This window comes from Dasypus novemcinctus, chromosome 12, assembly GCF_030445035.2.
Source record: "Dasypus novemcinctus isolate mDasNov1 chromosome 12, mDasNov1.1.hap2, whole genome shotgun sequence".
NCBI classification, from domain to species: domain Eukaryota; kingdom Metazoa; phylum Chordata; class Mammalia; order Cingulata; family Dasypodidae; genus Dasypus; species Dasypus novemcinctus.
Window position 1 is genome coordinate 111,763,683 of NC_080684.1, and position 11,513 is coordinate 111,775,195.

Below are 11,513 nucleotides of genomic sequence, written 5' to 3' on the forward strand. Positions count from 1 at the left end.
TGGTAACAAATAGTGAATAACAACTAGTTTATAAATGGGTATACTGCTGAAAATGGTAGTCTAGGGATGTAAATGCCAACTGACAGAATGCTAGAGAATACTCTAGGAACTGAATAACACGGTAAACCACGAGGTGGATGAGAACTGTGGTTGATGGTACAGATGCAAGAGTGTTCTTCGTGAGCTAGAGCAAACATACATGACTACTGCAGGGTGTCGGGAATGTGGAGAAGCATGGAAAAATACAACTGGAGTGACCTATGGACTGTGGTTAGTAGTAATAATATAATATTCTTGCATCTATGCCTAAGATGTACTGTGTTAACAATGGGGCAATATGGAGAATGTGTGCCAAATGTACACTATGGACATGGTAACAATGAGGTGATATTATTTTATCTGTAACAGATGTTCCACCATAATGTGGTGTGTTGATAGAGGGGTGTTGTTCGGGAATTCTGCACATGTGAATGATTGTTTTATAAGTTTACAACTTTTGTCATAAAAAATATATTTAAAAAATAATAATAGGGTGGGTTGGGGGGAAAATATACCAAATGTAAGATAAGGACTATAATTAATAAAAAAATTTTTTAAATTTTATTTTCTAAGCAATGTGTTTTTTAAGTAGTAAGAAATTTTGACAATATTCTTTCATAATCTGTAACAAATGTCTCACAACAATGCAAGGTGTTGGTGGAGGGTTGATATGTGGGACCCCTATATAATGTTATGCATGTTTGCTTTGTAAGTCCACAACTTTTACTATATACTTATCGTTTATGAATGTTCATATATAAATGATATAAAGATAATAGTAATAGGGTGGGCTGGGGGAAAATACTTTGGTTAGTACTAATATTTTCACAATGCTCTTTAATCATTAGTTTAAAATGTTTAACAACAATGCAAACAATGCAAGGTATTAGTGGTAGGGTGAGTTATGAAAGTCCTGTAGGATGCTATGTATGTCTGTTTTGTAAGTTCACAGCTATTACTATACACTTATTGTTTATGTATGTTTATGTGTGAATGATACACTTCAATAATTTTTTTAAATGAAGAAAAAAAAGGAAACCAAAAAGAAGTCCTAGAGTCAATGATAATAACTGAAATGAAAAATTCCCTAGATTTCACAGCAGACAGGAGTTGTCAGAAGAAAGAAGCCGTGATCTTGGAGACAAAACAAATGAAATGATTCGGGCTGACGGACAGAAAGCAAAAGGAATTTAAAAAGCAAACAGAGGGAAGTGGACTTGGCCCAGTGGTTAGGGCATCCGTCTACCACATAGGAGGTCCGCGGTTCAAACCCCGGGCCTCCTTGACCTGTATGGAGTTGGCCCATGTGCAGTGCTGATGCACACAAGGAGCGCTGTGCCACGCAGGGGTGTCCCCCGCGTAGGGGAGCCCCACACGCAAGGAGTGCACCGCGTAAGGAGAGCCGCCCAGCACGAAAGAAAGTGCAGCCTGCCCAGGAATGGTGCCGCACACATGAAGAGCTGACACAACAAGATGACGCAACAAAAAGAGACACAGATTCCCATGCCGCTGACAACAACAAAAGCGGACAAAGAGCACGCAGCAAAATGGACACAGAGAACAGACAACTGCGGGGGGGGGGAAGAGGAAAAATAAATAAATCTTTAATAAAAAAAAAAAGCAAACAGAGCCTAGCAGACCTGAGGGGCACCATCGAGGGTATCAATATATGAATTGTGGGAGATCCAGAAGGAAAAGAGAGAAAGAAAGAGACAGAAGGAATATTCAAAGAAATAACGGCAGAAAAGTTCCCAAATTTAACTGGAGACATGAAAACGCACATTCAAGAAGCCCGATGAACACCAAACAGGATAAACTCAGAGACAACCATGCCTGGAGTTCTGGTAATCAAACTCCTGAATGCCAAGGTCAAGGCGAGGGCCGTGAGAACTGCCAGAAAAAAGGCAACCTGTCCGCAGGTTCAGACATGTGGTATATGTGCTTGGCTGAGGAGCCAGTGGGGCAAAGCTACCATCTGTGGGATTATGACTGAATGCCTCTAAGTCAGTCTTTTGCCTGGCCTCTAAGCCACCCAGGCAAAAAAAATAATAGTAATTTTTAAAAAGCAACTACTTTTGTACAAGGAAGTATAGTAACGTTAAGAGCCAATTTCTCATCAGAAACCATGGAGGCAAGAGGCAGTAAGAGAAATATTTAAAGTGCTGAAAGGAAACAATTACAAACCAAGAATTTTATATCCAGCAAGACTTCCTTTCAGAAATGAGGGAGAAATTACAATATTCCCAAGTAAACAAAAGCTGAGAGTCTGTAACCACTAGCCTACCCTATGGGGAGTTCCTCAGACTGAAAGGAAAGTCCACAGAAAGTGGGCCAGAGGGGCATAAAGCAATAAAGACCCAAAAGCTACCACATGGGTAATTATAAATGCCAGTGCTGCTGTATTGTATTTTTGAGTATATAACGCCATTTCTTGCATCCTATAGATTCTAAGATGCAAATGCACAAAAAGAAATGATGAAAATATGGTTTTGGACATACACTGTGGAAAGATACAATATCAAACAAGTATAACAAAAAAGGTGAGGCGACAGAAGGATATAGGAACAGTACATGTGTACGCTATTTACAGATCCAATGCAGTAGCAATAAAAATTCCAACAGCTTACTTTACAGAAATAGAAAAGACAAATACCAAATTTATTTGGAAGGGAAAATGCACCCAAATACCCAAAAGCATACAAAAAAAGAGCAACATGGGAGGAATTTTACTGCCTGCCTTGAAACCTATTACAAAGCTACAATGGTGAAAACAGCATGCTACTGACATAAAGATAGACACATCAGTGGAACAGAATTGAGGGTCCAGAAATAATCCCTCATCTCTCTGGTCAATGGGTTTTTGACAAACCTACCAAGTCCACGTTAACGGGACAAATAGTCTCTTCAACAAACGGTACTGGGAGAACTGGATATTCATAACCAAAAGAATGAAAGAGGACCCCTATCTCACTCCCTATACAAGAATCAACTCAAAATGGATCAAAGACCAAAATATAAAAACCAGAACCATAAAACTACTAGAAGAAAATGGAGGGAAACATCTTAAAGATCTTGTGGTAGGTGGTGGTTTCTTGGACCCTACACCCAAAAGCATGTGCAACAAAAGAAAAAATAGATAAATGGGACCTTTTCAAAATTAAATAATTTTGCACCTAACAGGACTCTGTCAAAAGGGTGAAAGGCAGTCAACTCAATGCAAGAAAATATTTGGAAATCATGTTTCCAATAAGGGTTTAATACCCAGGATATATAAGGAGATGTTACAACTCAACAATAAAAAGACAAGTGACCCAATTAAAAAATGCACAAAAGGAAAACGGACTTTGGCCCAGTGGTTAGGGGGTCCGTCTACCACATGGGAGGTCCGCGGTTCAAGCCCCGGGCCTCCTTGACCCGTGTGGAGCTGGCCCGTGCGCAGTGCTGATGCGCGCAAGGAGTGCCCTGCTACACAGGGGTGTCCCCCCGTAGGGGAGGCCCACGCGCAAGGAGTGCACCCATAAGGAGAGCCGCCCAGCGCGAAGGAGGGAGCAGCCTGCCGAGGAATGGCACCGCCCACACTTCCCGTGCCGCTGACGACAACAGAAGCGGACAGAGAAACAAGACGCAGCAAAAAGACACAGAAAACAGACAACCGGGGGAGGGGAGGGAAATTAAATAAATAAAAATAAATCTTTAAAAAAAAAAATGGACAAAAGTCTTGAATAGACATTTGTCCAAAGAAGAAATACAGATGGCAAAAAACACATGAAAAAATGTTCAATATCACTAACAATTACGGAAATGTAAATCAAAGCTACAACGAGAAATCATTCCACACTATCAGAATGGCCCTATTAAAAAGAGAACTGCAAGTGTAGGAGAGGATGTGGAGAGACAGGACACTTAGTCACTGTTGGTGGGATGCAGATGGCACAGCCCCTGTGGAGGACTGTCTGGCAGTTCCGAAAGAAGCTGAATAGACAGGCCACACGCCAGGCAATACCACCACTGGGTATATTTCCAGAAGAACTGAGAGTAGTGACACAAACAGACATCTGTATACTAATGTTCATAATGACATTATTCACAGTTGCCAAAAGCTGGAAACAACCCAGGTGTCCATCAACCAATGAATGGATAAACAAGCTGGGGTCTATTCTTATGATGGAATATTATGCAGCAATAAGAAGAAATGAAGTTATAAAGCATATGACAACATGGTAGAACATGGAGGACATTACATTGAGCAAAGCAAGCCAGACACAAAAGAACAAATACTGTAGGACTGCGTTACTATGAACCAAATATATTATGTGACTAAAAAAATAATTTAAATATATTCAGTACATTTGAGAAATGTATGTTTTTATTCAACTGTATTTTCCTTCTCTTTTTTGAACTATTGTTTAAATTTTCAATTATTAAATGTACCAAATAGTTTTTTGAAAAAGGAAAGGAAAATGGCTACTATTTTTTTTTTCTTTACTTTTTATTTATTTATTTTTTAGTTTATTTTTTTTTTTAATTTTTTTATTTTTTATTGACTTTGTAATAATATTACATTAAAAATATATATGTGAGGTCCCATTCAACCCCACCCCCCCACCCCCCCTCTCCCCCCCCCCCAACAACACTCGTTCCCATCATCATGACACATCCATTGGATTTGGTAAGTACATCTTTGGGCACCTCTGCACCTCATATACATTGGTTCACATCATGGCCCATACTCTCCTCTATTCCATCATGTAGGCCCTGTGAGGATTTACAATGTCCGGTGATTACCTCTGAAGCACCATCCAGGGCAGCTCCATGTCCCTAAGACGGAAAATGGCTACTATTAAAGAAACAGAAAGTAACACATGGAGAAATAGGACCATGCGCTCACTGCGGTGGCAATGTGAAATGGTATAGCTGCTGTGGAAGGCAGTTTGGCAGTTCCTCAGAAAGTTAAGGACAGAACTACCACATGGCCCAGCAATCCCACTTCTAGGAATATACCCCAAAGAGCGGAAAGCAGGGACTCGAACAGATCCCTGCACACCGAAGTTCAGAGGGGCGTTACGCACAGTGGCTGAAGGATGGGAGCAACCCAAGAGTCCAGCAACTGATGAATGGATGAAGAACATGTGGTCTACACATAAAATGGAACATTATTCAGCTGTAGGAAGAAAAGAAGTCCTCATACATGCGACAACATGGAAAACCTTGAAGACATCATGTGAAATGAAATAAGCCAGACACAAAAGGACAAATATTGTATGATATCACTGTTTTTCAATCATTAGAAGAAGCAAATTCCTAGAGTCAGAAACTAGAATACAGGTTTCCAGGCGATTGGGTGGAGGTAGGGAATAGGGAGCTAATGTTTAATTGTACAGTTTCTATTTCAGATGATGGAAAAGTTTTAGTAACAGATGGTGGTGATGGTGGCACAAGGCACTGTGAACTAATTAACAGCAGTGATTTATATATTTGAATTTGGCTAAAAGGGGAAGTTTTAGGTTGTATATACAAGAATAAAACCTTTAAAAAACTGTAGTGCAACTGAAATATCCTTTCATCAATTGCAGCAAAAGTACCTCACTAAAGCAACATGTTAACAGGGGAACTATTTTCTTCATGATTTTCCTGTAAACCTATGACTTCCCTAATTAAGTAAATTTATACTAAAAACACCAAGAGAAAACCCCGATGTGCACTGTAGGAAAGGATGCAGGGACGCGAATGCCTTCCTCTCCTCCCACCACGTGCAGCCGGGACACACTGGCAGGGCAAACCTTTACAACCCGTGCCTTTGGATGGGCTGTCCAGCCCTAGAGAGTGTCTGAAGGAAGGTGAAGATATGAGCAAACGTTTGCGCAGTGAGTCCCTGCGTGGTGCCTGGGCAGAAGCTGACCACAGGCAGCGAGGCCCTTTCCAGCACCGGGCGCAGGTGTTCCAGGATGGTGCCCAGAGGTCCCCTCGGCACCGGCTCCGGCAGCCCAGGTGCTGCCTCCACATCTGTCTCTGGGAGGGCTACATGTCCTAGGGGAGGAGCAGGCTGCACAGCAGTGCAAACGCATGGCCCTTCCTCTAAAAAGAGCTGTCACCTAGCGAAGGCCTGGAGGAGGCGAAGGTTGGACCGACTGCAGCTACTGTGCAGAGTGAGCACGCTGCTCGCCCGCTGGCCAGTGAAGACATCCAGGGCGTGGTAAGGAAAAGAACAAGATCCAGAGCTGCTGCGGGGCGCCATGCCTCCTCTGTAAAAGCAAGTGCTCCTCAAGCCTGGCTCTGCGGCCGGGAGTGAAGTGTGCAGAGGTGGGGGCCACAGCCCTGATTTTCTTTTCCTCTGGGTATTTCCTATCGTTTCTCCATTAGCAACGAACACCTACCTTTTGTTAAGTTTCTAAAAGGAACTGTATAGTACAACACAGTGGACCCTACAAAGCACTAGAGAACCCTAACAAATGTACCACAATAATGCCAGGTGTTAACAGGGTGATACCTAGGAAGCCTGTACTTTATGCACGATTTTTCTGTGAACCTAAAACTTTTCGACTTTAAATTAAAAAAAAAAAACAACTGAATGCAGCCAGCCCAGCCATTCACCCGCAGCTGTAATTACCACGAGGCTGGGTCAGCACCCATGCCCTCGGGAGTGGGGTCTTCCCAGCAACACCCAGCCCAGCCAGCAGAGACTCTGTGCCTCAGTTTCCTCATCAGTAAAACAGACGGTAAAGTGCTAGGTCAGAGGCTGGCAGACGCAGACTGTCAGTAACAAGCTGACAATCCGTCACACCCAAGCACCTCCTTACCTGGCAGAGTGGGAACGTGGCAGACACAACCCCGATGAGAACGTTCAGCGCGTCCTTCACCAGCTCAGCCTCCTCCACCAGGACACGTGGTGGGGCCTGCAGGAGACCCCCGCCGAGAACCTGCAGGTCCCCTTCGTGGAGTCGACAGAACCTGTCAAAGGCATCTCTTCCTGCCTCGGTGAAGTAGGGCTCCTCTCGGTAGCCAGGAGGGCTGCAACAGGCACGGGAAGTGAAAAATTAAAAAATTACAAAAATTAAAGGCAAACAGAGGGCGACACGCACCCGGCTCCATCCCTACCAGTGGACATGACAGGAGGAAGGAAAAGAGCGAGTCCAGAACAGAGTGGCTGAGAATCGCAGAGCGGGTGTGGACTCAGCCAGCAACCGAGCCTCGCCGTGAACTTGTCAGCCTGGCACTCAGCCCATCTGACCCTTCAGGGCAACTCTGCAGACACCAGGGACCAGGGAGCAGCAGGGGCTCCCCAGGGCCCCGGAGGAGTGTCCCCTGGACAGTGCCCCTTCTGAAAGCCTTCTGGGGACGTCAGCGGCTCACTCCGCACCTGCACACGCCCGGCCACTCCTGCCCTCACTCCTCCAGGACGAACTCCCAGCACGACGCAACCCTCCAGCAACTCCAAAAGCTGAGAGAAGCCCACGATGGGACCGTGCCCCGGCCACCAGCAAGGCCAGGCCTACGTCAGCCCGAGTCAGCACATCACACGAGGGGGCACCATGCCCCACCAGGCCCAAGTGCAGCAGGGCCCCACAGGAGGAAGGGCAGGAGGGGGCAGACCTCCCGTGGCCATGGGCGAGGCTGTCGGGGGAGATGCTCCTGGGGTCGTGGGTGACGCTGTGGGGGCTGTGCTCCGCTCCCAGCCCTGCTCCCAGCCAGGGAACGCCCCTCCGAATCCCAGGCGTGAGCAACAGTGAATGTGAAGGAAATCCTGCATCAGCACCCGTGCTCGGGCTCTGAGCCTGCGGGCCTGCGCCGGTCAAGGCAGGCGTCCTTTCATCAGCCCCTGGCCCACAGGCTGCCCTCTGGCTTCCTGACCAGGAGCCTCGGGGTAAGGCAGTCCTGCAGGTGCCAGGGGACCATTTTATTGAAACGTACAGCCTAGAAAAGCTACCCGCAGGGTAAGAAACTGGAAAAGCCTGGAGACCTTTACTCCTCTGACTTTCTTTTAAACTCCCAGGACTTTCCTCTAAATCCCATCACAGTCACTTGCTAAGGCAGCAACGCCGACAGCAGCCACCAGGGCCACGTCCCACACAGGGGCTCAGGACTTAGAAGGCACACGCACCAGCCAACGCGCTCCCAGCACCTCCGCTTCCTGGCCTCGTAGGTGAGCACAGCATCCCACAGATCAAGGTCTGGGGTCACGCTTGGCTCAGACTGGGAGTCAGGAGTCAAATTAGATGCAGACTGGAAGCCTTCATCTTCTGACTGATCCGTGCTCTGAGGAACCTGGTACCAAGAGAGAGAAGGGAATGTTCTAAATTTACTTTTCTATCTAAACTTCACTGAATATGCCTAGAATTCCAGGCAGTCTGGCCACACGGTTGTACTTAGTCAGTTTACAAGAACTAGCAAAATGCTGCTTCTTCCCTCCAGCACATGACCATTGAGTCATGTGAAAAATTTAAGTAATTGGATTAAGGCTACCAAGTTCCAATTTCACATAACACATACACCACAAGAGAAATTATATAACGGAATATTAAACCCCCTAACCTGGTAATTCCATTTCCAGAAAATCATACCAAACACAGAAAAGAATGTTTGTACATTGAAATTTTGTTCACCATGGCATTATGTACATTTGGGAATAACTGTCCAGTGACATGGGAATGCCTGAGTAACCCCTGCATATCCTTTCAGCAGCTTACCTAGTAATGCAACAAACTCACCTTACAGGGGAAAACAGTGTATCAAGATGCATGTACAATCTGAACAAATACTTTTTGCCATGTGTGGCAACTGAGCACTTGAAATGTGCCTTTGTGACTGAAGAACTTAAACTTTTTACTTTATTTGACTTTATTGGACCTTAATTTCAGACTCTTTCCCTGCTGCCAAAGAGCTACAGAGGTGGAGGCTCGGGATTTCAAGATTCGGCTCCACCGCCATTGCTGGGGAAGCATTGCTGCTGGAGGTGTAAGGGCGTTAAGACTGCATGACAAGAGTCACAGTGGCCGAGCACGCGGAACCCGCGAAGCTGCCAAAGCCTTAGACGAGCACCAAGAACACCTTTGCGTGCCTGCATCCAACGGTGGTGAGCCCACGCATGTCCAGCTGGTGGAGGCCCTCTGTGCCAAGTACCAAATCAACTTGATTAAGGTTGACAAGAAAGTAGGCGGATGGGTTGGCATCTGTAAAATCCACAGAGGAAACCCCACAAAGTGATCGGATGCAGGTGTGTGGTTGTTAAGGACTATGGCAATGAATCTCAGGCCAAAGATGTCATCAAAGAATATTTCAAATGCAAGAAATGAGCAAATAAAAAACTACTTTCAAATTAAATAAATTTCAGCAGTGGTCATGGATGGCATACTAAATGATTTAGCAATGGACATGCCCTTTCAGGTAAAAGAAAGTACAGGGAGTGGATGTAGCTCAGTGGTTGAACACCTGCCTCCCATGTATGAGGTCCTGGGTTCAATCCCCAGTACCTCCTAAAAACAAACAAAAAACCCCAGCACATTGCTTAGGATCACAAGCCTGTGGCAGGGGCTGTGCTGAGGCTGAGGAAGGCACCAGCTCAGCAGACGTGCCTGCTTCATGACCACTCGGGCCAACCTGAGACCTGGACCTCTGATATCCTCTGTTACTATAACTAAAGGAATGTCAAAGATTGATCAATAGCGAAGCAGATCTGGCTCAAGTGATTGAGCTCCCACCTACCACATAGACGGGCCTGGATTCAGTTCCCAGGACCTCCTGGAAAAGGCGAGCTAGCACAGCAGACAGCTGCAGTGAGGTGATACAACAAGATCACTCAACAAAGAGACACAAGGAGGGAAGACAATCAGAAACACAACAAACCAGGGGGCTGAGGTGGCTCAGGCGACTGGGGACCTCTCTCCCATATGGGAGGTGCTGGGTTCGGCTCCCAGTGCCTCCTAGAGTGAAGATGATCAGACAGAGTGCAGAGAATGAGATAAAGGGTGGGTAATAAATAAAATAAATCTCTAAAAAAAAAAAGAAAAGTTTTTCTGCCTGCCTACAGAAGCCTGCCTCAAATCTTGGTGCATATTTCCGTCCTTCTATCCCATTTCTCAGCAAGCTCTGTTCTTTCCCCCTATTTCTCAAATGAATTCTTTTTATTGGCCTAAAAAAAAAAAACTCAATCAAGAGCTGAAGGCAGGAAAGCAGATACTCTACTTTAATGGCTAGTCCAGACAGGTCCACGTTTTCTGGTACCGGGGGGAGGTCCAGCCGGACGTCCATGTCACAGGTGCGGCTGTGCACAAGGGCACCAAAGAGCGAGACCCGGGTGTCTCTCTCAAATTTGTCACCATAAGAATCACCATATGAGAAGAGCCCAATGGAGGGCAGGCCGGTTCCCGGTGCAGCCTCCATCACCTGGAGCGTTTTCTGAATCATGTCATGACACAGGTTCTCCTCTCTGACAATCATGGACTGAACGTCCATCTCAAACACACTCAAGTCGTAGCAGTCGTAGCCGCTGTACTGGACGTTTCTCCCGACGTGCTTGTTGTTAAAACGGTAGTCCCGCTTTCGCGGCAGGACCTGAGGGGGACCGCTCCCAGCAAGGTGAACCAGGAGGTCCAGAACAGACCCCACTTCCACCAGCGGACAGCAGACAGCTGCTTCCAGCGCCTCCACAAGCTCTTCCAAACGTTCGGCCTCAGGACCCAGCCCAGCCACTCTCAAGTCAAAGGACAGCATGAGGATCTTGTTTTTCACTGGGAGTTTGGAAAGGTCAGGCTGCGGCTTGTGACGCTCATCTTGAAAGAGATTGGTGAAAAGAGCATTGTAGGCCACTCTCTTGAAGCTCTGCTTTGCCTCCTTCCGGTTCACGCTGTGCTGGCCCAAGTGAGCTCTCACCGTCGGTAGGTGGGCTTCGCACAGATCCCCGAACAGCTGGGTGATGCTGGCCATGACCGCCTCTTCTCAGCTCCAGGCCCTCGGCGCGCGTGCAGACTTCTCGCCCGGACTCACCGCAGTCTCACCTCAGCCCTGCGGCGCCAACCTGTGAATTAAAGGGAGGTTCTGCAAGTGCTCGACCCGGCGTCCCCACCGCGAGGGCACAGCCCGCGGCACCCCGCACGGCCCGCGCCCCCTCCGCACCGCGGAGCGCCAGCTCGGTGTTTTCCTTCCGATTCAGCAGTTCTCAACCTGCAAGGGCCCCAGAACCCTGACAAATCCGAAGGACGAAACGAGCACGCAGGCAGTTCTAGCGGCCGCGCCGGATCTACACACGTTCTCGGGGACCCCGCCCGAGGCCCGGATCCGCCGAGAGGGAGCGGCCGGACCCGGGCGTCGCCCTGCGCCGCGAGGCCGCGAGGCGAGTCCCGGGACAGGGGACCAGGGCTCAGGCCTCCCGGGCGGGACAAACAGCGCTTCCCGCGTCCGACGCCGCGCGTCACCGCCACGCGCCCGGCCAGACGGCTGGGGCAGGCGCGCCGGAAATACGTCACCAGGGAGGACGGCGG

The 11,513-nt window shown here is 47.4% G+C and overlaps 1 protein-coding gene across 6 annotated transcripts in view; it reads right to left on the reverse strand.

Moving 5' to 3' along the window:
* Window positions 1–11,507, reverse strand: part of TUBGCP6 (tubulin gamma complex component 6) — a 25,912-nt gene extending 14,405 nt beyond the window's left edge. For 4 of the 6 annotated variants that reach the window (XR_011650339.1, XR_009188401.2, XR_001118296.4 and 1 more), the window contains exons 1-4: window positions 11,149–11,507; window positions 10,219–11,050; window positions 8,138–8,301; window positions 6,837–7,047 (exon numbers count right to left, since the gene is read on the reverse strand). Coding sequence is in view for 3 of the 6 variants with exons in the window: in XM_012523197.4 (XP_012378651.2) it covers window positions 6,837–7,047; window positions 8,138–8,301; window positions 10,219–10,959 (1,116 nt within the window). In the remaining 3 variants the exon portion in view is untranslated. Of the gene's footprint in view, window positions 1–6,836; window positions 7,048–8,137; window positions 8,302–10,218 lie in introns of all 6 variants that reach the window. The other 2 variants (XM_058308976.2, XM_023587293.3) reach the window with 2 other exon arrangements.
* Between the last annotated feature and the right edge of the window lie 6 nt (window positions 11,508–11,513).